General features: G+C 38.0%; 1 protein-coding gene across 1 annotated transcript in view; it reads left to right on the top strand.

Annotated features, from left to right (window-relative positions):
• GPR158 (G protein-coupled receptor 158) overlaps positions 1-26,809 on the top strand; it is a 195,018-nt gene that overhangs the window by 78,082 nt on the left and 90,127 nt on the right. The window contains 2 exon segments of the mRNA XM_035545429.1: positions 5,528-5,630; positions 12,772-12,989. Of these exon segments, the coding sequence (XP_035401322.1) occupies positions 5,528-5,630; positions 12,772-12,989 (321 nt within the window).

Genomic DNA, 26,809 nt, shown 5'->3' with positions numbered 1-26,809 from the left:
CTCTTCTAAGCAAGTACCATGATTTGTAATATCATATATCATATATTATAAAATATATTCCTCTTTACAAAATGCTCCATTTCCCTTTTTTTTTTTTCCACTAGCACTTCACTTTTTGTCACGTTTGACCAGTTATTGTCTGTTAACCTCGAGTGATGATCAGAGCCCAAATAGGGCCATTCCTTAGGGCCAGGGTTCCTCAGGGATGCAGCCGGGTGACTGAGCTGTTCCACACTGCAAAAGGAGTGAATTAGGAGTTGGAGACTCTGCGAGCTTGAACTTTTGCTGAGTGGCTTCCTGTAGAACTGTGCCTGAATTGACGTCAACTTTTCTGCTCATGGTTTGTTGGTAGTAGCCAAAGTGTCCTGATAAAAAAAAGATAACATGAATAGCTTTTTCCATTTTATGACTGTTTTGACACATAGCTAAGATTAATACAAAAAGTCAGACATTATAGCTTTAATGATCACATGTAGCTTATAATTATTTATGTGAATGAGCTGAGACTCTTTATTATCACTGCTCGCTCTGGTCCCATAGCTGAACAAAATCAGAATAATGAGAAATCCCATTAAAATGCAGAGTGGAGTTTTTAGCGAAGCTTCAGACCATTGGTTACTCACCTGAGACAAATATTTTCCTGACGCCTAACTTTGTTTTAAGCTGAATCAGATCAGCTGTTGGCGTGCTTTGTCTGACTTGGGATTTAAACAATTCAGTGTCATTATAAGTACATGGTTGCTGGGAGAAAAATTATGGGAGCCTACCAAGTAACTCTGGTATATCGGTTATGGAGTGTCCAGCCCTGTCGTTCCCTTTTGAAATGAAATGGTGTATCTGAAGAGAAAAACCTTGTGAATAGCGTTGTTAGCAGGCTGAATCCTTAGCTGCCTGGAGGCAAGCTGCCAGCTCCCAGGTGTGTGCACAAGGCCCTGGGGTGCACGGATGCTGTGCACTTCTGAGGAGGCTGCAAACACATTTCAAAATGCAACCCTGCTCTTGGCAGGTAAATGTAGTGAGAGAATGTAATGGGCAAAGCCTTTTCAATGACAAAACTGTCATTGACTTCAGCAGATGGATTTTTACTCTTTTATCTTCTTTCATTTATTTTCCTGCATGAGCGTGCCTGACACATGGCAAACAGGATGGGAAAGGAGCTCCCGGGGTCTCGCAGGACACCTGCCTGCTTCAGCAGCTCTTATATGCCAGACCCAAATTGACCTTTACATATACAGTATTTTCCAGAATTTCCACATGTGCTGCCACAAACCACAGCGATGAAATGTGTTTATTTGTACTGTTTCTGTTAAATTTTATCCATCATGTCTTTACTCTTACTCCAACCTTTGAACAAGGAGTCGACTTTAGCCAAGGCAGACATCCCCATCACCCTGGGCATGCAGAAACACAGACTTTGAAAGCTGCTCATGTGCTTTGAAAAACTTGAAGTACCCGAGTCAAGGCTGGCTGTATTTTTAGTCTTTTTTTAATTTTTATTTTTTGTAATTCTAAAATGACTGTTTTTACCCTTCGAGTTGAGAATGTCACAGACTACATTTATTTGGTGGCTCATATAAGTTTTTAAATTAGATATAGTACATGATGCCGCACACTTCCTTTTAAGCTATTAGTTTGTTTTTTATCTTGCTGTCATCTCCACTTCTATTTTCTTGTATGGATGTGATGTCTGCTTTGTGCATCTGCTGAATACTTTGTCACTTGATTTCTGTCCAGTCAGATCTGATGAATGGCTTTGCCTCTTTTATGCCAGAAGATTTGGCTTAGACTTCCAAAGCAATTGCACAGTTTATTCTAAGAATCAATTTTCTTTCCAAACAAATATATTCTTTATCATGTTAGATTTCTCCAACTTTGTCATTTACAACAATCAGCAGAAAAATTAAACCAATACAACCTCTTTCTGCTGGTTTAGATGGTGTGTCTGTGTTGATTCAGGACCCATTTATATTTGCTTATAAATAATTTCAGGGTAAATAATCATATCTTACTCTTTGAGCTGACTATAATTTAAAAGCATAGTATGTTAAACTTAGGAATCATTTTCTTATACAAATATTGTAAAGCTGAAAATAAAAACTTGCAAACCCGGGAACAGACAGCTGGAATAAACACATGCTGGAATAAGTAGACAACTATAACCCTCTTTTTAGCAAAGGTTATGAAGCTGATGTAAATTGTAACCAAGCAATCTATAAGAACTGGATAATGGCTGGAAGTTAAAGCAGTGTGAGTGCCAATTACGGGAGGATGTCCTGAAAGGAGTATCAGGGGAAGGCTCACTGTAGCTATCCTGCATCTTTTGCTGTTTGCCTAGGCACTTGCTGTTGCATACGTAAGAGACGGAATTAAATTAGGCACAGTTTTTAAAAGTTGATGACCACTGACGAGCAAACAGTACTTAGAAATACGGTGGTTTTGTTCCTGCAGCTTTGCTTTCTCGTTCATGATAAAATCTGAAACCAGGTCAGCTTTATGCTTCCCTTTTTTGCTTATGTAGAGGTAGGTATTTTTCAGGCATGCATTTTTCCATTGCTAAGTTCTGTATGGATGAAATCTTGTGTGACCTAGCAGCAGATTAATATCTTACTGGCATCGTCTACAAAGTCTGTTGCGAGCTGTTCAGTCCCCATGCTCCCGGTGCCCAGCACCCAGGAGTGACACAGGATCTGTCTGAAACGTAGTCTGATTCCCAGTTACATTAAATAATCTTGCTGTTCTGTCAAGGTGGAGCTTGCTGTGCTGGGCTGTATGCCCTGCAGAACCTTAGGAAGACCATGATCTCCGTAACATTTGCCCCTGCTGGTTGATACAGGAGTAACTTGTAAAATATTTTCAAGAAGAGACGAATTTCTTCATTCTAGGAATAGTATTTCCCGTCTTTTTGGCCACATGATATTTTGAGTTCTTCGTGCTTCACTGCTGCAATTTCTTAAAAAAAAAAAAAAAAAAAAAAAAAGAAAAAAAAAGAAAGAAAGAAAGAAAGAAAAAGACTGTAAATAGTTCTGTTTCCATGAAACATTGGTAATCTCTGAGCATGCTGCAATTTCACAGTTTGAAACTGTATCTGCTTTCTGGAGGGATCCAGGCTTGCTTTCCCTCCCCTCCTTTCACCAGACTGATCCTTTTTATACCTTTGCATGGGATTTTATGGACTGCAAGAAATAGAATTTGAGTGATGGTTCTTATGTCGTACATTACAGTTGCCAAAGACAAGAAACACGGGTAATATCTTACACCAAAGGAAGAGAGCAGTGTTTGAAACACTCTTCGTTTTCAGGTTCTAGACTGGTCAGGAACAATAAAACAGAAAGATTATTAACTTCTGTTGGTATGATTACTGGATGTGTGTGATCAGTAAAGCATTTATTCTAATGCAGAGCTGATTCGTGAGCCTGTGACACATTTTTATACGAAGAATTTCTGCAGTGAGAATGGATTATAGATGTGGTCCTATGGGTGCTGTGGTATTTGAAGGATTCAGTTGAAGCTAGCTCTTTTCTTCCTTGGCTTCCAAAAGCAAATGTGTTATCTTTAGCAGCATGTGCATTCATCTTACAAAGAAAAAAGCCAGAAAACCACAACAGAATTTTCCCTTGAAATACGTTTCTGAAGCATGATGATTGAAAGGTGCTGGAGATGACAGAATTTGCACATTTTTTTCCTTCTTTAGCTGCTTTTTTGTGCTTGGCTAAAGAGGTTTTGTTGTCATTGGACTTACACATTCATCTCACTTTGATGTCTCCCGTCCTCCACCTTGTCAACAGTCACATTTCTGTGGAAGATGAAGCGAGAAGAAAAATTATTTGCACCTTTTCTTTTCTTTTTTCTTTTTTTTTTTTCTCTTTCCTCTCATGTTTACGTAAAGGCTGAATGAATTTTCAGGGTTCTTGCATGCTGGTTTCCTGCTTATTGTTGCTTTCCAGTAGCACCCACCGGCCTGCACTGAGGTGCTGAGCTTGGCACTGCGTACACACACATGAAAAAAAACTGCTCTGCACTACCTGAGGGCACAAAAAGCAAAGTGGCTTTCCCAGTATCAGGAGGGGTTATGTCACAAAACTGAAATTTGAGATGAATGCTTGAGTTTTTATTAAGTGTCAGCATGGACTGTCCTCTCATGGTTTGCATTTGATTTTTAAAATTTGTGTCTTATTTACTTAGCTCTGTCCCCTGCATCTTCCTCCCAGCCACAGGCAAGCAGAGATTTACACATATTCTGCAGTCACGGTCAGCAGCAAACAAGTGAAACTTAAGGAACTAAGAGGGCAGAGGATATTTTAGTTAAATCATTCAGTTGCTCACTGAGGAAATATGATTGTCTAGTTCCTATTCACAAAGGTATATTGATATGGTATATCAACCATATTGGTATAGTATCTATATACTAGTACCTATGCTGACAAGAAAGGCATCTAGGATGGCAGTCTATTTTGATGTGGTAAAGTGAAATAAGCATTATTGGGAAAAATAATTTACCAGTGTTTCTGCCTTCACATTGCCAAACTACGTATTTCTTCTGTGCTGGTCACAGCCTATTTCTTGTATAGAAGTGCTCTGACAATAGATGTTCTGTCACCATCAGAAATTTGCTGTGGTGGTCCTCGTGTTGGAATTAAGTGAAAATGAAGCTGAATTAAAGCAAAACTTGTTTCACATGTTACTTTCTTGTAAAGGATGAAGAGAGCTTGGGAGGAAGTACAAGGGCTCCTGCTCAATGTCTGTTTGCTCTCATTGACCTTGGTCAGATTTAGGCCCACAGCCATTTTGTTTAACCAGTCGTTGGCTTTGTTTTAACTTGGTAAATCTCCACTAACATATGGTTTCCAGCCTGGTGGGGGTACCCAGTACCAGCCCATAGGTACCAGGCTTTGTAGGTGGGCTGCAGGTGTCCGTGCTCTTCCTCACGCAGCATGAGCCTTCGCCGTCTGAAATCCCCTCTGCTCTGCTGGTGAAAAGAGATGGAAAATGCCTAGGAAAAATACAGCCATGTGGTGTCCCACCTAGGTTTGGAGGTGGCCAGGACAGACGTGGCTGTCGGAGCTGTGCTGAGCTCTGCAGGCACTGCCTGGCCTGGGCTTGTCCCCTGTCTTCTAGGAGTTGTCCCAGCATGTGGTGGAAGTGGGATCTGGGGCCTGGGTGCAGGTTCAGGGCCATGCTCAAGATGCAGTGTGGATGGAGCCTGGCAACTGGGGACACCTCACAGGGACAAAACTCAAATTTGCCACTTGGTCAGTTTGTCATGGGACAGGTTTGTTTGTAACTGCGCTGTTCACTAGGGATGAAACAAAAACAAAAACAAACAACAAAAAAAAAACAAGTTGGAGTGAAATATGGCTGTGGGAAAAGTCCCTGAGAAAATAAATATTGTCAGACTGGAAGGGGTGTCTGCTCATTCTTAGAAGTCTGCTCACAGGATCTTGTAATGTTTTGCTTATGCTTCAATGTATATCTCAGTATATGGTTGTATGATCATCTGCATTACTTTTCTTTTTTTCCTTTCTCACAGTGCATGCCAATTAAAGGCCTTGGATTTGTGCTTGGAGCCTACAAATGTATTTGCAAGACTGGATTCTATCATCCCAACATCTTTTCAGTGAACAGCTTTCAGAGTAAGTGCCTTTGCTTGAGTCTTGGAAAAAAAAAAAAAAAAAGGAGAAAGAAACCAGAGATCATTAGTAATGCAGAGCTCCTTTTTATCCTAGTCAGGGTTATACAGTGAAATCCCAGTGGTTTGCAACTCTCGGATTATGTAATGATTTAAGGAGTTCTGTCCCTTTGGTTTGCCATTTGTGATACACTTGAGAATCCTGTAAAACACCCACTTTAAGAACATTTGATTTGTAAATAAATTTAAAAATATGAAAAGAAGTCTTGCTATAGGGAAATAAAGACTTCTGGCATCTCTGTGTTCAAGCACAAGTATTGAGGAATTTAATCTAATAATTTTCTCTGTTGCTAGGTCAAACTGGAATGTCCTAGCCTCTGGCTTTGTGTGTGCTTTAATTGTTTTAATTTTACTTCATTTTCAAAGGAGAATCCAAAGGAGCATGTCCAAGCTCTCATTCTTACAAACAGGCTATTAGAGATGGGTGAGTTCTGAGTCTGGTTGGCAGTATGATATGGATGACATATATTCCCAAGAAAGCACATTGTGTGGTACTTACAGTGAGTTAAAGGAAGTAGGGAAACAGAACTCCGTTGATATACAGCAGGAAAAATACAAAAAGAATACACAAAAAAATATACAACAAATTTACAAAAATACAAAAAAAAATACACAGCAGGAAAAACAAGCATCTCCAAAGGTGGTGTCTGTTACTTTTATCATATGATCAAGGTGTGATCTCTGTGCAGACTTTGCTAGTGAATCCCATCCCCAGCTTCTTGGCTCCATGTTACAATGTACCTGATAACTGGGTTAACACTACTGGTTTAGTGTTAACTCAAGAGCTGTAAATAAAGCTTCTAAGTTCCTTCCCAAATTAGTTACTCATAAGCTCTGCTTCCTTATGTTAAAAGTGACAGTGTTTATAGGCAAAAGGCGGGTAGCTCTTTTAATAGATATTCCTGTTTGTTTGATAATGGATATTCCCTGTTTATTTGCAGCCCCAAGTTCCAGAGGTTTCTTCCTTTGACTTGTGTCATGGGATGGCCCATTTTTATTGATTAGGTCTGGTTCGGATATAGATTGGCTGAAGTATCTCACTCCTAACTCGGCCTATATTATATCTCCTGTAAATATATGTAGCATAAATAGCACAGTGTTTGTTTAAAAAATTACTTGGTGAGTGTTTGTTTCCCTTCCCTTTTCATATTGTGGAGTGTTGTAGAAGGCAGCCTTGTGATAGTGCTTTTTCTCTGGGCTCTCTATGAATCTTTTAATAGAAAAAGGATGATGCTTGGTTGCTCCTGCAGTGCAGTGAGTTATGATGGAGTTGGGATTTAACTCTTTGAATGAGCATATGGAAAAAAACAATGACAACAACAACAAAAAAAGCATTCATAGTTTTTTATCATACCAAATGACATAGACCACACAAAACCAATGTGGCTAGAGACATTAACAACAGGGATCATTAGGGATGAGATGCATTTTTATCTTATATTAGCTGTCTAAAGTGCAGATGTGTGGCATATATTAGTCATCTAGGTTTACACTGTAGTCAGTAGGGAGAGCATGGCTCCCCTGGAGGGTAATCCTGCTGCTTTGGAAACTTGTCTTTAGATGAGAGAAGTATCTCTTTAGGCAAACAGTCTTTTTTTTTTTTTTCCCCTCCATGTACGACAGAAGAAGGAGCCTACATGACTAACTTAGATTGGATATTTTGCTTCTAAATAGCTAACATACAGTGAAATTTTCTCATGAAGCTGTTTGTATATACTGATATTTAAGGGGGTGGAATTAAATGATCTGTGGCCTCTCTGATCTGGCCATGTGTTACTGTGAGCTAACATAAGCATGAGGTTAGAAAAAGTCATTAATAAAGAACTGCTTTTAATTCATCTAGATGCAGCTCAATTTGCCAGGCTCTAGAGATGACTTCAAAATGTGAAAAGTGAGACTGCTAGTGGGAGACTGGAAGTGACTGAGAAATAATGGAAGAAAAAACACTGGTTCAAGGGAACTTAACCCTGTCACCCAACTGCATTCTGTAAAAACAAAAACAGAAAAGACAACAAGGTTAAAATGGCTGTAGTATGTATTTGGAGGTTCAATACAATACTAATACAGGGATTCTAGACATGATTCCTGCAAGTTTTGACAGAAACTGTCTGACCTGAAGATCTCTTTGTGGAAATAGGTTGGTGAAGTGTGATGATAAGAGAGATGAAACTGCGTAGAAATGTTAATGGCGTAGAAGGTATTCCTAGAGAAAGAAAATCAAGAGGCAGGAAAGATTTGCAGGTCTCAAGATAAGATCTAAGTAGGTAAATAGATTAAAAATGACCAGTTTTGTATTTCTGTTGATTGAAAATTTGAGTTCAGGGTTGTATCTTGAAATGGGGGTAATTCTTAATGGTATTTGGATTCTGCACCAAAGCAAAATATGTTTAATTGCAGTTGCACACTGAGCCTGAAGTAACAACGTTTTAAGCAGGGACAAGGTTTTGCTTTAGGTCCAGATGAATGTTCAGGTTGAGACTGAAAGGTAGCTGTATAAAATGGCTTTGCAGGGATGTTTGAGTCTCTACACAGTTTGCTCAGTGGGCAGGCTTAAAAGATTGCTTATCTACCTCCTCTGCAGAGTCAGCTGGAGACCTAATTCTGAGATGCAATGTTGCATAAACAATGTCCTCAGTAGGAAAGATTCTGTTTTTCTGACTTAGAGCAGTACAGTTTGGCTGCTCGCAAGGAGGTTGTGCAGCTTGTGTTGCAGGTTCTAGAAGTGTGCATGGGACAGGGAAATTTGGGCCATTCTCATACCAATGGGGAAGCCAGGTAGGAGAGCTGTCCCAAGGCTGGGTTTGTTCTTCAGAACCGACAGTGCCAAAATATGTAAAATGATTCTCTTTTTTGTTGAATTGTTTAATGTGGACTCTTGGTGCTAATGGAGTACAGAGTTAATGCCATATTTCCAGTGTCTCTTTTGATCAGCTTTCAAGGTCAAACTTTTTAGAAATAATGAATATAAAAATTATGTCCATGCAAAATTGTCAAGCTGTAGTCGCATAGGATTTGTGACTCAAGTAATCTCATCAGAAACTGATTTTAGAAAAAGACCTATTTCAGGTATGCAAGTTGCTTTAACCTGAAAGTGCTTGAATACCTGGTTATGCACTTTCTCCTAATAGCTCGCTTTTAGGAAACACTATGAACTTATGTTCTTTGCCTCACAAGTTAATCAGATACACATCAGAAGATCCTTAGTAGAACAGCTGTCGTTTGTTCAACCTAAAATTGCATTCTTTAGCAATACATTGACAATGAATTGCAGAGATTCCCCTCAGCACTTGCTGTTTGGATGTGGAACCTGCCCAGTGCAAAAAGGTACTAGTACACCTCTTGTGTCTGGATATGAGACTGGAATGTCTCTGACAGTACAATGACCTCAAGTCCCAGGAGGGATTTCAAGTTCAACTAGAATTTCCGTTCTTTATGCCTGCCCCTTGGCTCTGGTTCTTCAGCAGAACTCACTTGTGCACATCTCTGTGTGCATGAAATCTCTTGCTGACTTCAGAGATACATTTCCAGGGTGAGGGTTATGACCATGGCTGACTGCAGCTTTGAGATGCTAGCAGATCCAGTTCCGTTCACACATGCTCCTTAAGTTACTGCAGCATCACTCTAATGTTCGTAGTCCACATTATTGCAAAACAGGAGCAGAATCTGTCTTGTGTTCTGCTCACTGCTCAGCATGCCCCGTGCTCTCTGTGCTTACCAGACAGAAAAGGAAGGCTGGGATAGAAGAGAGAAGAACTAGGAAAAATACAGTAGAGGGGACATAGCCGAAGCATTTAAGTTTTTTAGTTTTCGTTTTCCAGTACTCAGGCATTATTTTTATTACATTTCATATTAGTTTGTGCCCCTATTCCTATTTTCCACCAATTCTTTGTTCTTTTCTCCTTCCATTTTACCCTTTTCTTTTTTTCTTACTGCATTTTTTTTTCTTTTCTTGAGGACGGTACTTTTATATATCTTCCTCCTCCTCAGGTCTAACAGTGGCACACAGTCTTGCAATGTTCAGTACAGTCTCACTTCTGTCAGTGCTAAAACTGCTGCTGCCTTACATGGAGCAGAATTGGCTTTTTGTCTGTGTACCTTACCAGTGTTCAAAATATTCGGCCATCTTTTAGGGAGGAAAAAGTGCTTTTCTTCACTGGATGAGGCATGTGGAATCTGAAAGAGCAGCTGCAACAGGAGTAGGCACGACACAATGCAGTCTTGGCCTGGCAGTGCTGTATGAGGCAGTCACATCACGCTTAGCTTGGGCTGTCTATGGCTTGAGGTGGTGTTATATTGACTTGGGTGAAGGGATTGTGTCAGACATAAAAGGCGGAGTGGTTCAACTGTGCAGTGCCTGGCAGTGCCCTGGGACAGAGAGCCAGGGCAGGGGTGTGGGTGGACTTGGACTCCCTCTCCAAACAAGCTCACAGTCAGTGGTAAATACAATGGTCGGTCATTTGCCAAGAGCTTCTTTTAGAGGGTCTGAAAAATGTTCTTTCTTTTTGGTAAGGAAAAATAAAAAGGTGGAGATTGTAAATAATTTCTTATCACATTGTATAAAATCTCAAGTAGATCCAATTTTTTGGATCTTTCTTATATAAGCTATAATGAAGAATCATTGCAGAGTCAAAAGATGTTCACCAGATAATCAGTCATAGTTGGCAGCGCAGGAGATGCATATTGATGATCTTCCTTTATACACTGCAGAAATCACTACACCAGAAATATCTAAGCAAAGGTTTGCGGTTGCATTATGAAGTCATATCCTTGGGATATTTACTATAACATGCAACTGTTTATCAGCAATTATCCCCATAGTATGTTGTGAGCATACACATGAATAAACCTCTGTGCATGGCTGATAAGAAAATACTTGATAAAATAGATTTGAATGTATTTGCAGCAGCTTTCAGAGTTGAACATTTAAGAAATAAAGAATATCAAGTTTAGGACCATGCAACGTTTTCAAGACACATGTGACTTAAATAATCTCCTAACTTAGTTTTTAACTTACATTTTTTCAGTGTTTAAGTTTTTACACTGATAATATTTTATTTTAGATAGTTACCACAATAACACTTTATCGAAGAGTGGTGCATATGTGACTTAGGAATGTGAGGTTTTAAGAGATTAAATAATCTTCTAGGAAATGGACTAATTGAAGGGTGACTCCTTATGGAAATGATAGAGGAACAGGTGACAGTGGAAAAGTAGGTTTATATGAGTACAAATGGAAATGAAATTGAAAACTTGGGCAGGAGATAGTGCATTCTTGATTTGGCTACTGAGATGGGATGTAGAAGACTGTCACTTCTGTCTCTGACAGAGGTCAGTGTGGCTCTGTTGATGTATATGTTAACCAAGAAAATAAAGATGTAACGTTAGATACAGAGAAGATGGGTTCTGGCAAAGCTTTTGGAGCGACAATGGGCAGAGGTCCATGGGTGTTCAGTCTGACAAAAAGTTTTAGTCAAAGGATGTCTTCAAGATCAGTGTTTCTTAAAGGTTCTCCACTTTCATGGGATGTCCAAGCATGGTTATTTTCTAACATTTCCATTCTTACCTCCCATAATCTGAGTCAAAAAGACACTAGATCTATTCTTACCGTCTCTTGGTGTATAAGGAAATCTATCATGAGTCAGCACTACTCTGCTATATTCGGGTTTGCAACATCTTTGTTTAGAATAAAGCTCCAAAGAGAAATCCATGATTTTCATAAAAAATACCAGCCTGTTCTCACCATGGGATGTGAGAGAGAAGCACCTTTCACTGAAGGTGAGGAGTAAAGGGCTGCTGGAACAGCACACCAAATGTTTATTTACTCGCATGTATGAATGGTTTGTCCCTTTCCTAGGTTTTGCCCATCTACAGACATGTTCCTGCACATTCACGCATACATTTGAGAAAGAAAGAAGTAATTATCCTTGTAGATAACCTTCTGTTTCAAATATTTCAACCTAAAAGTCTGAAGAGTTTCATACACCAACATGCATATGTGTAACATTACTGAATTACGCTGTCTCTTGAATTAAGACTAGATAATGCAAGATTTACAACCTTCCCTGCTGGAGAAGGAAAATTTCGATAAAAGATACTGGAGCAATTCTCTAGCCTTGTGAAAAGTGAGAAAATTTTTTGTGCTTTTTAACACACCATTGATATGGTTTCAGCCACATTCTCTGAAACTCCCCAACTTGTATTGCTGCAATTAAGGACTTTAAGCAAATTCAGCTTGCTTTCTTATTTACTTAACTTCATTCTGTTTTCACCCTTTTTCTTTCAACTGTTTCTTCTATTAGTTGACTGTAGGGTAAGTAGTCTTGTGGGGGGTTACGCTCAAGTGTTCATGGATCAGGAAAAGCAGAAATGCTCCTGTATGCTCTCTTGATGGGTTCACTTTGATGGGACAAATCTCAGCTCAGGAACAGTTGATTTTCATAGACAAGATATTAACTTGCCAATGGGATTTCGAGGTTTTCTAGTGTGTTTCTGTGAACCGTGAAAAATTATACTTAGCGTAACTGCACTGGTTTGGATTTGGGCACAGAATAGTGCAATTGTGCAACTGTTTGCTGAACAAATGTTAATTAATAAGGTGGTTTTTTATTTATTTATTTTTTAAGCTAATTATTTCACTAGATAGCATCTTTATGAAATTGAGGAACAATATCAAATAAGACCAGAGCTTTTACAGTGAACATTAAGTAGTTAATGGATCTACTCTTCATGTGTCTGTGTAAAATTGTTTCCTTATTCCCAAATCTTTGATGTAATTTTTCCCCATTCAGAAGTCTCCTTAAAAGAATTTCCTGTGCAGATTTAGCCCTCCTTAAATACAACGGGAATGTATTTAGCATTTAATAAGCTCACTTTCCCTCATGTCTAAATTGGTCTGCATTTTCTGAATGTGATAAAAGAGAGTGAAATGACAAAAGCAGCCCTGGCAAACTATTTCATCCTTCAGTGAAAGAGTAGAATGGGGAAGGAAAGGGAATCAGCAGAGAACTGTTTTGTTCCTATATGGATGAGCTGTGCATACTGTACAATTAAAGTTGTCCCCCCTTTGCCCCACTTGATACTTTCAGGAAAGGATACAGATAATCGCTTTTCTGGAGGTGACTTGTCGGAGGAAGTCTACACCTGCCTACCCTGCAGGGAAGGATGTTCTTACTGTACAGATGATACTCCCTGCTATGCACAGGAGGACAAGTATTTACGTCTTGCTATCATCTCATTCCAAACGCTCTGTATGCTGCTGGACTTCATAAGTATGCTGGTAGTCTACCATTTCCGCAAGGCAAAGGTAAGCAGCCTTGTTTTACTTTAATCTTCCTTCTCACTGAGTAGTACAGACTCATTTATGTTAGGTGTGTAGCTTCTCATCTGGAGGACACTCAACTTCTCAAGTAAGGAGCACAACTCTTTCTCAGAAGATTGGATTTCCATACAGGAATGCTTTGCTGTAGGCATGGAGGTACCTAAATTGTTTATGTAATTAAAAAAAAAAAACAAAAACTGAGCAAGTTGTCTCCCAGTGAAGTCTGCTTACATTTATAGATGGTCTGTAAAAATCAAGGAAACCTATTGTGTTCAAAGTCATTTTGGAAAATCAGGCCAATAATGGAGGTACCTAAGGAGGTATGTGGGTATCTATACACTCCAGATCTTGAAAGTCTCTGGCTCTTTTACCACTGCTAGGAAGGATGTTTGGTTTCAATATATTTGAGACACTAGCTGGGTAATAAACTTTCTGCTTTTACCTCATTCAAAATCTATTTACATGTAATATCTCATGCAATTTCACTGTTGGCTCAGTAAATGCAGAATGTTCTATGAAACTTCCAATTTACTAAAAAAAAAGAATTTAAGCTGGCATATATTCACTACCTACATTTGGAAGACGTAGGTGTGCACACAATATGCTACATTGTTGAAATTAATAGCTTCATCCATTTTCCATAACTAGATAAGCATTTCCATTTTGGTTTTTGGAACACTTGATCCCACAATCTTCCTAATCCTACACTGTCTGTATTACAAATGTGTGGCTCATTTTGAAAGACTTTAATATCCTGGCAGGAAATCACAGAATGAACAGTAACATTATTTTTTTCTCTCTTCTGTTTCTGACCGAGTCTTTGCATTTAATGAAATTGCATCAAATGATTCAAATTACAGACTTAATTGTATTTATAAAGTTTTTCATTATGAAAAGTATTTTGTACGCATCTATTTAGTTGCCTAATGTTAACTTAGCAGAAGAACTTAATTTCAATTCTGAGAGGTTTTAGTCCTCAGGGTAATGTTGCTTGCTTTTAATGGTTGTGTAAAATAGATCATGATGAAAGAAGTGTTCCTCATGAGTAAAACTTTTCTCTCTAGTTCTGCAAAGTGAATAGAGTAGCTTACTTCATGTCCAGCTCTTGCAAGTTTGCCCTGATTTTTTTCTCAATAAAGTATTGATGGTTTTATAAGAAATTTCTATACTTGTTCATAAATAGTTTGAGGTCAGATATGAATCAAATTACAGAAGCGAACTTGCAATTGAACACTTACATATGTTTTGATATCATATTCACTACTGTTAAAATATATATATTTATTAAACATACTAGAGAAATCTTGAATTTCACAAAACCTGCTAGTTATACCAGGTACCTTTTTACTTTTGTGACAATCAGCCATTCCTCCAAAGTAAGCTACAAGTAAAGAACCAGACAGGATCTGAACATTTAATACCAAGGCAAACCAAGAAGCATATACACACCTTTCCTTGTTTCTAAAGAATTTTCCAGACTTTTACAAAAAACCATAAGCCTATTCTTTTCCAGATTACCTGTTACCTTGAGAGATTTGTCATGACATCTGAACATCAGAACCAGACATAGAACTATTTATTTTCTTTTTTCCCAGAATGTCTTTGAGATATAGCATTTCATTTAGTTGGACAGAGATGGATTCAATTATAATTTAGCTAGCTTAGAAGAAAGTTTGACTTTGCTCTAAATGTGTATTTCACAAGGAAAAGACAAAGGAAAGGGAGACAAAAAAAAGTTATGTGGAGATTAATAATCCTTTCCTTTATGATCATGTTTTCAAGAAACAGAAACTGAAAAATAGATGTTCCATTGCTTTTCATGGCAGTCAGCTGAGTTCTTTTCTTGGACTCCTTTTATATCCAGTATCTTGTTGGTACAGCATGATTTTAAAAAGAAAAAGATCTTGTATGATTAACATGAAATGAGAACGTTTATGAACAATGAGTATTTGCATAAGAAAACTGCTGGTTACATTCGATAATGACAGAAAATTGGAGTGAATGAAGAAAACCAGTAACTGTCTACTCTCCACCAAGGGGGAAAAGTCATGGAAATAAAGAACAGCTATTAAAGTATTCAAAATACATGCATTTTGAGAATTTCCAACTGTTAGTGGAACAAACCTCAATTGGATTAGTGTATCCGTATGTGATTAAACTTAACTGTGTTAAACTACTCAGATCTGTTGTACCGGGTGAGTGTCAGAGAAGAACATTTTTTGGATTCCCTCCCACATATGGCACTAGAACATTCAAATAGTTAGAAAAAGTAATTTTTAATATAGCTTTTTAACAGAAAGAAGTATATACTGCTATGATATTAAGAAATAGTCTTCAAAGTCTTTACAACTGAAAAATAGAGTGATCAGAATATAAAAATACTAATTTAACACCCCAGTGTTGAAAAGAATGAGGTTGTAGATATGTGGCATTTTGTCGTAGTAGCTGACTAGTAAAACATGCTCAGTAAAATGGGAAACTGGGTGGGGTTAGGTTACCACTCTGGTAGAAGTGTGCATAAGAGAACACTACTCAGTGCTTGTACTTTCTGGACGTTCCTGGTAAATATTAATTTCAAAAAGCCAAGGTCTTGAAAAGTTTGTCTGGCAACAAAAAGTGTCTTGGGAAAAAACATCCCTGGCACCCAGCCTGTTACTTTGTGAGTTACAGGAGTTGAGACGAAGAACAGTAAAGGTCCACAAGGACTCTTCAGATTACAGTAGAGGTGTCAAGCTTGGTCTCAAAAAGCTGGCATATCAGGAAGAGCAGGTACAGATCAGAAGTATTTTAGAAAAGAGAAGAAAAATCTCAACTATTCAGATCACAGCGGTTACACATATTAAGATCAAGAGGTACTCATAGTGGAAGCTACTGGAAGAGTCACTCATCTACTTGGTTTCATCAACAGTGTGGAATATATGCTAGGTCTAAGCCAGTTGGCAAAATGGTTGACTGTCAGTGATAGATCTACTGCTCCATTCCCAGAGAAGATCATAGCAGTGAGAAGAGAGATGTTTTCAACAATTACTTCCAAAGAGTTATTGACAGAATGTGAAGGTACAATTTTATTTCTGACATGATCTTTATTACTAACCTAGGGTGTAATAATAATGATCTACAGGGAAATCTGGTAAATATCAATAACAGTGGTTTCATGGCTGAAGGATCTTGACAAAATGAATGGCTATAAATCAGCAAAGCCAGATGACAATCTTCTAAAAGTCAGCTAGTTCTGAAAGAACTTGAGAGGCTTCTTAAGGATCCTCTAAAGAGTCCTCTTTAGACTTCCAAAAGAACTCTTCTAACAAGTTGCTGAATTATTTACTGTGGAGCAAGCCACTGCTTATATTAATAGCAGTAGAGGAGGAATGGAAGATAGGAAATGTGACATCTGCATTTATAGAGACTGCTGGTAATGATGACAAAAGCTAAAGATCAGTAGGTCCAACTTACACACTAATTCATAGAAATTTTAATAAAGAACAGAACTACTAGGTCTGTGAATAAGTGTGAGAAGTAGACTTTTGTGAGAATGTGATGTCCTTACAAATGCGTTTATACCTCTGTGAAGGTGGATTATTCCATATGGATGAGGGTATTTTTTCCAAGGACAACCAACAAAAGCTCTTAAAAATGATGATCTCAAGGAGCTAGGTGAGCTACACTTCTTGTAGGTAATTGAGAAATGACAGAGGAAAAGACAGTGCAGCAAATATGCTATAATTTCATATAAGGCAGGGAAATGGTGACACGGAAACAAATACTACAGTTCCTCTTAGTCTATAACAAAAAGGAATTCAACAGATCTCCCAAATGGTAAAATAAATAAATAAACTACATGTTATAGACAATTTTTAGTTCCTTTATGTCCCTCATTGGCACAGAACATCAAGGAGCTCAAAGTGTAAATCAATTCAAAAAGAGTTTTTCAGGAATCATGAAGGTTCTTGCCATTGTTGGTTATTTAATCACAGTGCTTTTAATGAAATATCTGGTTCTGGAAGTCCATGCTATTTATTGTTGGAAGCGGGGAGAATAGACCAAGAAGGATGGCTCTCTGCTGTTCTCCATATTAAACCATGCCCTGAGATAAGACACTGGAGTCGAATCAGAAAGCCATACTTTTGTTGAAGAGTCATCAAGTTAGACTTCATTTCTGATCTTAAAAGCATTGTAGTTACTCATCTAGACTTGCAGAGTTGCATTTGATAGATGGCAAAACCAATATCAGAGGGACAAACCAAAATTCAAGTCACTTGTCCAAGACACAGTTATGGAAAGCTATCGCTGGTGACACTGACCAAAATTTTGCATTGCCAACCTATATATGAAACTGAAAATTAGTGACTTGAAGCAGTAGTCAGCGCTGGCAAACAGTACAAAATGGAACTACAGGAAGATACTGTGAGAAAGCTCAGATCGATGCTGAGGAATTCATTTGAGGCTTTGTCAAACACAGGTGAAAGTGACTCAGCAGCTCTGAGATTAGCTCAGCAGCACTGTTAATAAACTGCAAGAGTCATAACCGGAGAAAATCACAGGCAGAAAATGTGGCCCTTTGCAGAGAAAAGAAAGCAGAGAGGGAGAACTCCAAGTGGTAAGAAAAAAACAAAACACACACACACACAAAAAAAATCAACACACGAAAAAAAAAAACAGCGGAGGAATGCACAGAAGGAGTAGCAGAAGCTAAACCACTAATGAAAAGCTTTGTAGGGAAGGACAGAGAAAGATGAAAAATATAAGAGAGAGAGCAGATGCTGCTGCTATAGTGGGAAAAGATAAAGCATTTCAGCAGGGGAGTAAACGAAGGAAGTGTGCCAAACAAAGCCAAAAAGGAAAAAAATATAAAATTAACAGCTAATACAGAAGGGAAAGCAGATGTGTAGATCACTTGAAAGAAATCTCTAACTATTCTAGACAACCACAATGCCAAACAGTAATGAAAGCTGGAAAGCCTGACTGTGACATTAACACGAGCTACAAGAGACTGAAAAACTCCCAGGAGATGAAAATTGATCAAATCCCATCAGAAATGCTGACAGCACCTGACAGCACCAGTTTGATGACATTGAAGGATTTCTGCAGCGGAGCCTGGGAAAAGGAGATTTTTCCTCAACAGTGGGAACGTTGGAGTGTTATTAGAGGGCCCCAATAGGATGATCTTGCTGAATACTGCAACTGGGGAGACATCCAGGCTTCTGCAGTGCGATACTAAGGAAGATGAAGCGACAGTGGATGCAAAACATGGAACTGGCTTAACTGAGGCTTGCAATTGGAAAGGAGCGTATAAACTAATAGGCTTCTCTTATTTCTTTGCTTTTCAAAAGGTTTTGACAGACTGTCTGAAAGGATCTTGCAGAACATCTTTCAGCCCCATGGAATCAGATCTGTATGGCTGTGTACAGAGATACAAAATGTTCTCTTAAGTCTTAACAACTAAAAAACAAATCAGCTCAAGGTGAACACTAGCAAACATTGTTGTGTGCTATGCCATTATTATTGCTTGGATAATGCAAACATTACTACTAAAAACACGTCCAAAAAGTATGAGGCACTAACCTAACAAAAGTAGCTGGATAGGCAAGGACAGAAATCACTGATGTTATAACAAACGTTCTCAAAACTGAGAAGCTGAACAGTGATTTTAGAAGAAAATTTATCAACAAAGTAGGAGAGAATTCATCTGTGTGAGGAGTGTTATGTGAACCAATGGAAAGCTCAAACCAGGGAGCAACCAACTGCAGTATTGACTAAATGCAATGTGAGGGCAGCGGAGCAAGACACCATTGGGAAGAAACAGAAAGCTTAGGAAATTTTTCTATTTTGAAGTTAACATATGATTTAAAGGACTGAAGATCTACCAGAACATTAGAGAGGAAACCAGCTACCTTGTAAACAAGATCTTCCAAAAGTACTGGGCTGTGGAAGGACATCACCTACAAAGAAGCTAAAGAGCTAATCCGTTATCAGACTGCCATCAAAAGGATCAGAAAGAAGAGCTGAAAATAACTGACCTTTTCATAGTGGCATACCAGTGCAACCATGGAGCTATCAGGTAGAATACTACTGCTGTGAGGAGTCATAAATGCCCTTACAAATGGTAAGAACCTCTACTGGCAAAGAGAACAGAGATACTGATCTCAGCCCTCGAGTGGAAGAGGCTAGCTGCTACTTCTGCCCCAGGGATGAAGGAGAGATGAGAACATGACATCAGCCTTGGCTCACACTGCCAGCAACCACAACACTTGGAAAAGATTGTTTTCAGCTCTTAAAAATAACATTAAGTGCTTAAAATAAAATATTCAAAACAGTGGTTCAGAAGGCTGTTGTAATATGGCATTAACAAGGATAAAGAAGAGCAGTAGATCCCATTGAAATGAAGGGCTTTGCCCCATTCTAAACCATATATGCTCCCAAATAGTAGAAATTTATAACTAAACCGCCTTTTATTGTGTTATCTTTTATTTCCCATTTATGAACACTGTTGGAAATAAAAAAAACACAAATGCATTAGAGAAGGAAAAAAATATATGGAACACTGATCAAATTAAAGCTTGCAGTTAACAAGACCACTTGGCTAATCATCAACAAGTATAAATCGTTTTAACTGTGGTAAATAATAGTAACTGACTGTTTTTATATTGTTTTTACTCTTTGTTGAATATAGATTTCCAGTGACTGGGGTTCAAGATGACTAGATATTTTATGGCACCAGTTTCCTATTTATTCCCACTAGTGTAAATGCATTTAAATGTTCTGCTAAATATGATTTCTAAACCATGAAGACTGGCCTTAAACAATGACATTTTAAACACTGCATAAAACTCCACATAGATGGAGAGACAACATGCAAATGAATCCTGTAGTTCTTCTTTTTAATACTAAGAAATCAAGAATTTCTTTTCATCCTTACTGCAACCATGATAGGATGCAATAATTCAGAATGAGATAATCACAAGCTATTGATGTGTGATACGTCTTTAAATATTAAAGCTTGCTGGCTTTGCAAACATACCTTTTTCTCTAATGTAAATCAGCCAATCCTTTCTCTTTTTTTTAACACTACAGCGGCATCTTGATGTGCTTGTGCCTGGATGCCTTTAATCTTTGGTGCACATTCTGCTTTTTTCTCCCTAGACACCAATTGCTGACATTTTAGCTGAAGTGGAAACTTGATAGAGGGAAAAGAGCTTGTGCAGATGGAGCAGCTGCCTTTACATGCTGTGCTGGTGGGCATACCTGACAGTTCACTCAGCACATACATATTCTGTGCAGCGCTTTATGCACCTTTTCTTCATTATATCCTTGGGTGAGAACCTAGTTTCTTGTGATTTCTTGGGGAAGTTTATTGTAGTCTTGAGGTTTGCAGCTTTAAAGATGTTGACGATGTTATTTTCAAAATAGCTGTTGCTTTTAGTGGAATTCTCATTTCCTCCATTCATAAAACAGAACTCATAAGATGTCCTTTCCTATTTTTCTACATAGTTAAGATATGCCTTTAGGGATGCTGTACCTTTATTAATTCTCACATAAATAATTGCAGAATGCCATATTGAAAAGATAAGTGCATGGGCTGTTAGCCTCTGTTAGCAGTTGAAAATCAGAAACGACATACTGGCTGCTAGAGTTCCCAAAGACAGTGAATGATGGCTGCAGCAGTGTTATTGCCGTTCATTTGCAGGGTGTTGGGGCATTCACTTCATAAGCCCACAGGTTTCACATCTGTGTGTATTTCCATTTATTATAATAAATGATTTAGGGGAATTAAGTACTTGCAAACAGAAAAATAAACCTATTTCCACCTCAGACATTGTAGACCCCAGGACAAACTGATGTGTGAAGAAAATAAAGATCTAGATATACAAAGAATATCTAATGGATGCTCTTCTAATGGAATGAGCAGGGCAATAGGAGGCACAATTAGGCTACACGATGGTGCTCACTAGACAGGGTCTACCCTAACGGACAAGGTAGGTCTTAAACAAGACTTTTCATCAATACTCAGCAATAGCTGTAAGGATCCAAAATTCACAATCTTCTCCCTGTATCTTTATATTAAGCCAGATTTTGTCTCTGCAATGTTGAATTAGCACGTATTCTTAGTGGCCATCCATAAAACATGCAAAGATTGTAAGGCAGTATGTTGCCTTCAAAGTGACATGAATCAGCAGTGGACTAGGACACATTTGCTCCACATTGGCTTTCAGACTGATTCATGGCATGTACTTTCTTAGCCTTAACGTCTTGCTATTCAAAACCTTGCAGTTCGGAATCATTGTCACCTTCTATTCCATCAATGTTCCATAAAACTCTACAGCAGAGAGACCCAATGTTCTAGTCAGCAGATAACAGGGTACTTCTAATACAGGGTCCTGGCTAGGAAGATAGTTGTCACAGGGGAGAGACAAGGCTGTAGTAGCCTCGAATGCATATATAAGTTTAACAGTATAATAATCTGATTTTCCTTTTAAAATAAACATAAAGAAAAAGATAATTGAATCCTTGAATTTCAACATATATTTCCCAACAATGAGAACTATTACAACATAAAATATTTTTTTCCAAAGCAGTTTTGGAGCTAGAAATTAAACTAAACTCAACAAATTGCTAAGCTTTTTGTTCATCTGTTAATGTTGGTCTTTGGTTCTTGAAGACTTTTGCATATATATGCTCCTTTCAGGGAAGCTGAGTAAACTAGATGGACGTTCACACAATGTTAAGCTTTTACCACTGATTCTTTGATGCAGTAACTTCAGGGTAGTTCCATTTACCTGCAGTTTCATTTGGATTTGTGAATGGATATTTACAGGTTTACTGGGAGGACACTTCCTGTCATGTCAGCAGAATAACAGTGACATTATTTATTTATCCTCCTATTTGTCTTGGAGCTGTATGCTGCTGTGAACCTTCCTTGTACAATCAATAGCAATAGCTAAGTCCCTGGTGGGTTGCACGATGTCCTTGGCATGCTTCCCTCTCCAAGAGCAGACTTCCATCTGAACTAGGCCTTTCTTTTTATTATAACCACCTTAGTGTAAGCTAAGAAGAACTATTCAAAGTAAAAGCCCATCTTATAATGGAGGGCCTTTTCAACCAATAAGTCTTGAAAATTTAGCAGCGACAATCATAGGTGTTTGTCTATGGAAGAAGTTTTTGTAAGGGGTTCCCTGAGCTGACACGTCTTTGGCTATTAGACAGGGCACAGATTTGGAGACTGTAATTAACTGTAGCCTCTTCAGATCATTCAGACTAAAACATATGCCTATTCTTCATTCTTTTCATCATTTCTTTGGGTGAAAGTTGAAGGTTCGTAGATCACAAGCAGCAGCATTATACTGTCAGTTTCTCTTTAGGACTTTGTGCTGTAAACAGTCAGCTTGCTTTCTGCCTTCTCTGTCCCAGCCATGCCTCCCTCCCTCTGAAGTAAAATCCTGACATTTTCCTCTGACAACTTCTCATCAATAGTAGACCTGAAAAAATACCTTCATCTCCTCCTGGTTCCCTCAAAGACGTCCCAGCTACTGCTTTCTTAGTTACAGTAGGAACCTGCTTGTTATCTAACATCTTGTTGGACTCAGCTCACTTTGCCTCCAGCTCTGCCAGAGTCTCACTGAACTCTTTCTGAGTTCCCTTTTATTACATGTCTTCTGCCAATCCTTGCCTCAGCTTGCTGTCTTGTGCCTTGACTACTGCAATGCTTTCTGCTAGTCTTGGCAAGTGCAGTCATGGCCTGTTTGTATCTGTTCAACACGATGCTGCAAACAATTCCCTATCCTGCCATTTTGTGCTGTCCTTATTGCTTCTCTCTGTTGGCAGCGTAAATAAGCTATACCTTCTTGTTTTCAAGATCCCCCATGAGCTTTTCCCTCTCTACTCATGCTATTTATTTGATGCAAAAGTGTCAACACCAGCCTCCATCATCATCTTGTTACATTTTTCAAATACACCCCTTGTTCCCTTCATGCTTTCCTCATACTTGGTAGGGGCTTTGTGAGAGCCTCCCCTGCTCTCCATATTATGTCTTCAGATTCACGAACTTACAAAGTGTGTGATACTGATAGGCTGGGAGTGCTGGTGGCTAGTTACAATAAGTGATATTGCCTTGTTGTTCCCTTGGTCTTCCCATCTGTCCTTATCCATCTGTTTTCCTTTAGCTTAAACTCTCACTTCTTGGAGCAAGGGCAGTCTTCCTTATTTTCTCCTTGTGCAGGGTCCACAATAACTTAAGGATGACCTGGGGCTGGGTCTTTCCACCATACAGTGATAGGAGGAATAATTATATGTAGCAATATTTCCTTCAAAGGCAAGTGTGCTTTTATTTTCAGTGAAACATACAACCCATGATTAATTTTTTTTAATACAAGATTGTTTAGTGTGATAAATTCTGAAGAGACGAAAAATCTCACCATTTTGGGGGTCAGCATTTCTCAGATAAATTATTAGTTTGGAGTGGTTTAGCCATTTGGCTCTCATAAAGGAAAAGTGAATAAAATAAACCGGAGTTGGATTTAAAACCTTCAGAATTATGAGTTTTTGTTTGATTTGAAATTAGTATAATGATCATCATCTATAGTTCATTTGCCTTCTTAGTCATGTGAATAGTGAGTTTTGTTTTTTTTCTCTTTATCAAGTTTTCTCTACCCTTCTCTTCTTACATCATGCTCAGTTTGTTTCCCCTGAGATATCATGGGTCTTGAGCTTTGCGATCAGGTTGTTTTTTTCTCCTGTAATTTACCATAAACTATTTCTTTCCACATGATTGAGCTACAGTTTATATAGACTGTTCTAGTGAGCTGTGGCATTATCTTTGGTAATAGGCAATGCCATGTTGAATGAGAAAGCTGAAATCCAATTCAGGTGTTCCAAAGCTATTTGTAAACTGAACCAGGAGAACATGCACAACGAGCCTTGTATCCTGCTAGTGAAATGTTTTTTTTTTAATCCATCAGATTTTTTTATATATTCTGTTTGATCTCCTTATGGTTAAACAACTATCAATATTAAAAGCGTACTTTATCCTTGAAGAGCATAATGCCTTTTTGTCTTCCTTTCTCTTCATTTCTGCATTAACTGAATGCATACCTAGTGAAGCAGGCTCTTTAGGTGATCCAGAATTTTGATGATTGTTATCTTACATAGTCAACTTTTAAATTAACCATAAGGATGTGAATAGATTGAAACTGAACTTGGACATCGTTTACCTCCTTACTGATTTTTTTCACTTCCATATTCATTACAATTTAGTAAGAGCCAGGTATCTTGATCGAAGCTGGAGGAATTCCTGGTCTTGTAACAAAGATGTCCCTGGGACATTTGCTAGTTTTGCTGTGAGGGTTCTTCACCAATAATATTTTTTCAAGTATCTGTATTGTAGGTGGTGTAGTGCAACTTATATGCAGCAGGATTTGTACTTCAAAATGTAGAACAACTTATCTTCATGATATATCATAACAGGTTTCATTACTTCTATAATAGAAAAGATCAAGAGCCACATGAATTGAAAAATAAAGTATTTGGGGATTTCTTGGCTGCCTGATATCATGTGCACTTTTAATGAAATTGGTTTATGATTGATGGCTGCTTGACCTTTGCTTTTCCTGTTTTGTTTTTTTCCTCCAAGTAAAAAGTAAATTTAATGATTACATTTTATTTGGGCTTAGCTATAACTACAATAGAAAAAAATGACCTTTGTGTAAGTATTTTTTAAAGAGGAATAAAAAAGCCATGAGGATTATATTTATTTGGTTTAGGAATATTGCACAAAACTGCAAATGCCAGAAGATTCTGACAACTTGCCAATATAGCTTAAATGGAAACATGGAGCTGTAAGCCTATCTTTGGAAAATTGGCCTTTGCTATGAAATTTACTGTATTTGCAATCCATATTCTATTAGGAGGCTATTATTCAAAGAGAACAATTATCATTAAAAGTATTTGTCAGTGTGATAAGAGGTTGAACAGGGCATAGAATTTCACATTGAATATTTTGCAAAGAAATTTTCAAAAGAGACACAACCATTTCCGCTTTGAAGTGAAAAGAATTTCGTGCAAAAGAGTTGCTTGAATTTTGTAAGACAACCTACATTAATGAAATGAGATCTTGAAAATTCCCTTTTTGCTGGGTAGCAGTCCTACTTGGTCCTTGAATTTATTATAGAGAAGATAAAAAACAATGATTTACTTTTCTGCTTATTTCATGGCAGCACTCTTCTAATTTTTTAACTCTTTACAAGCCTGTGTACTTGGGGAAAGCCTTTTAGATAAATCTCCTTTTTTTCTGACATTGTTAAACTATAATTATTCTTTCTGCTTAGTGGACTGTGGTTTGTCCTGGGATAAACCCTCAAAATGTTGTTTGCCTCATGTGGACAGAACCATCCTGTGCTAGGACAGTCCCCTCGTGCCAGGGAGCGTATGGTATCTTTTCCTGTTTCACCAATACTTTTAGAAGGCATCTCTATCAGCAAGAAAGTGGATTTCTGAAACTTGAAATTTTTTTTTTTTTTTTTTTTTTTTTTGTGGAATGGAATTGTTTTCCAGATAGTCCACTATGTGTAACTGAGGCTTCGGAGGAGTCTTTCCAGTTGTTTTGAAAAGAGTAGGAGAGCAATTTAGAATTATGATCCAACTGCTTCTCTTCACATCTCCTGTGTCCTCACATGTAGGGTATCTATAGTTCATCTATAGGACCTGCCAGACCTGCAACAAAAGGGCCATGCCAGAGTATTCCTCCTGGAAGCACCAAAGAATGAGCACACTGCTGACACCTGTACCTTTAGCTAAGCTTTTTGTTTCACTTGTTTTGAGGCAGTTTTGCTTAGTGATTTATCTAATCTCTTCGAATGCATCAGCTTAACATAACAGAGCAAACCTCTATCTGTTCTCTGTTTCCTAGCTTCTGGGCCATTCTGCCATGCATCAATATGTGCTTGCCAGCAGCTGTACATTGAGTGGTAGGTACCCTTTACAGTTTAAGAAGTATGAGTATGTTGTATGCAAAGTTGAGACCAAAGAGGAAATCTGTCTTCCCTTTTTTCTAATGATTTCCTTTAGACCTTGTTTCTGGAAGACCTGTATCTGGAAGGCATGATTGCATCCTGGTGGTAAGCCACCTTTGCCAAAGGAAATTTTCTTTGAATCACAGCCCCACTCAGTCATTTGTTACATTATAAAAATGGCAGAACTATTTAATAAAAGAGAAAAAAAATCTAATTATGCCAAGTCGTCCCCTTACTATATTTCCATGGTACCATGCTACATATAATCCACTGTGACATGTGGCCACAGAGGAATCTGCAGGCTTCCTGGACTGACACCAGAAATCTACAGTCCTGTAAATTCATTAATATAGAGTGTACCAGATACAAAATTACTTCAATTTTATTTTGGCTTTTAATTTTTTTTCATTTTTCTCCTTTCTGAAAATACTTTGAAACTCGTATCACTGACTTTGTGTGAAAATATTCAGAAATTCAATGCTAATTAAGGCTGCTGTATTTCCTGGATTGCTTAGGACCACAGAGAATTATAATGCAGCATCTTCTGTGCTTGTTTATACATCATTTTAGCTTTTGGTTTTGTTATACTTGATGCAACTTGGATAGCTACACTTTTTTTTTTTGAATTGCCCTTGTGAAATTAATTGTTGAGCATTTATTTATGACCCTCTACCAGTATCCAAAAGGCATGTAGGACTTGAGTTTCCTAATGTGATTTGCTACAGAAATTGTGTTACTTCCTGAGACCTGGGGATAGAGAATTATTATTTATCTCAAAGACTATTGATGTGGTCAACATAGAAT

The sequence above is a fragment of the Cygnus atratus genome, chromosome 2 (assembly GCF_013377495.2).
Source record: "Cygnus atratus isolate AKBS03 ecotype Queensland, Australia chromosome 2, CAtr_DNAZoo_HiC_assembly, whole genome shotgun sequence".
Taxonomy (NCBI): Eukaryota; Metazoa; Chordata; class Aves; order Anseriformes; family Anatidae; genus Cygnus; species Cygnus atratus.
Note: the sequence above shows the minus strand (reverse complement) of the source record. Positions and strands in the feature narration are given on the sequence as shown.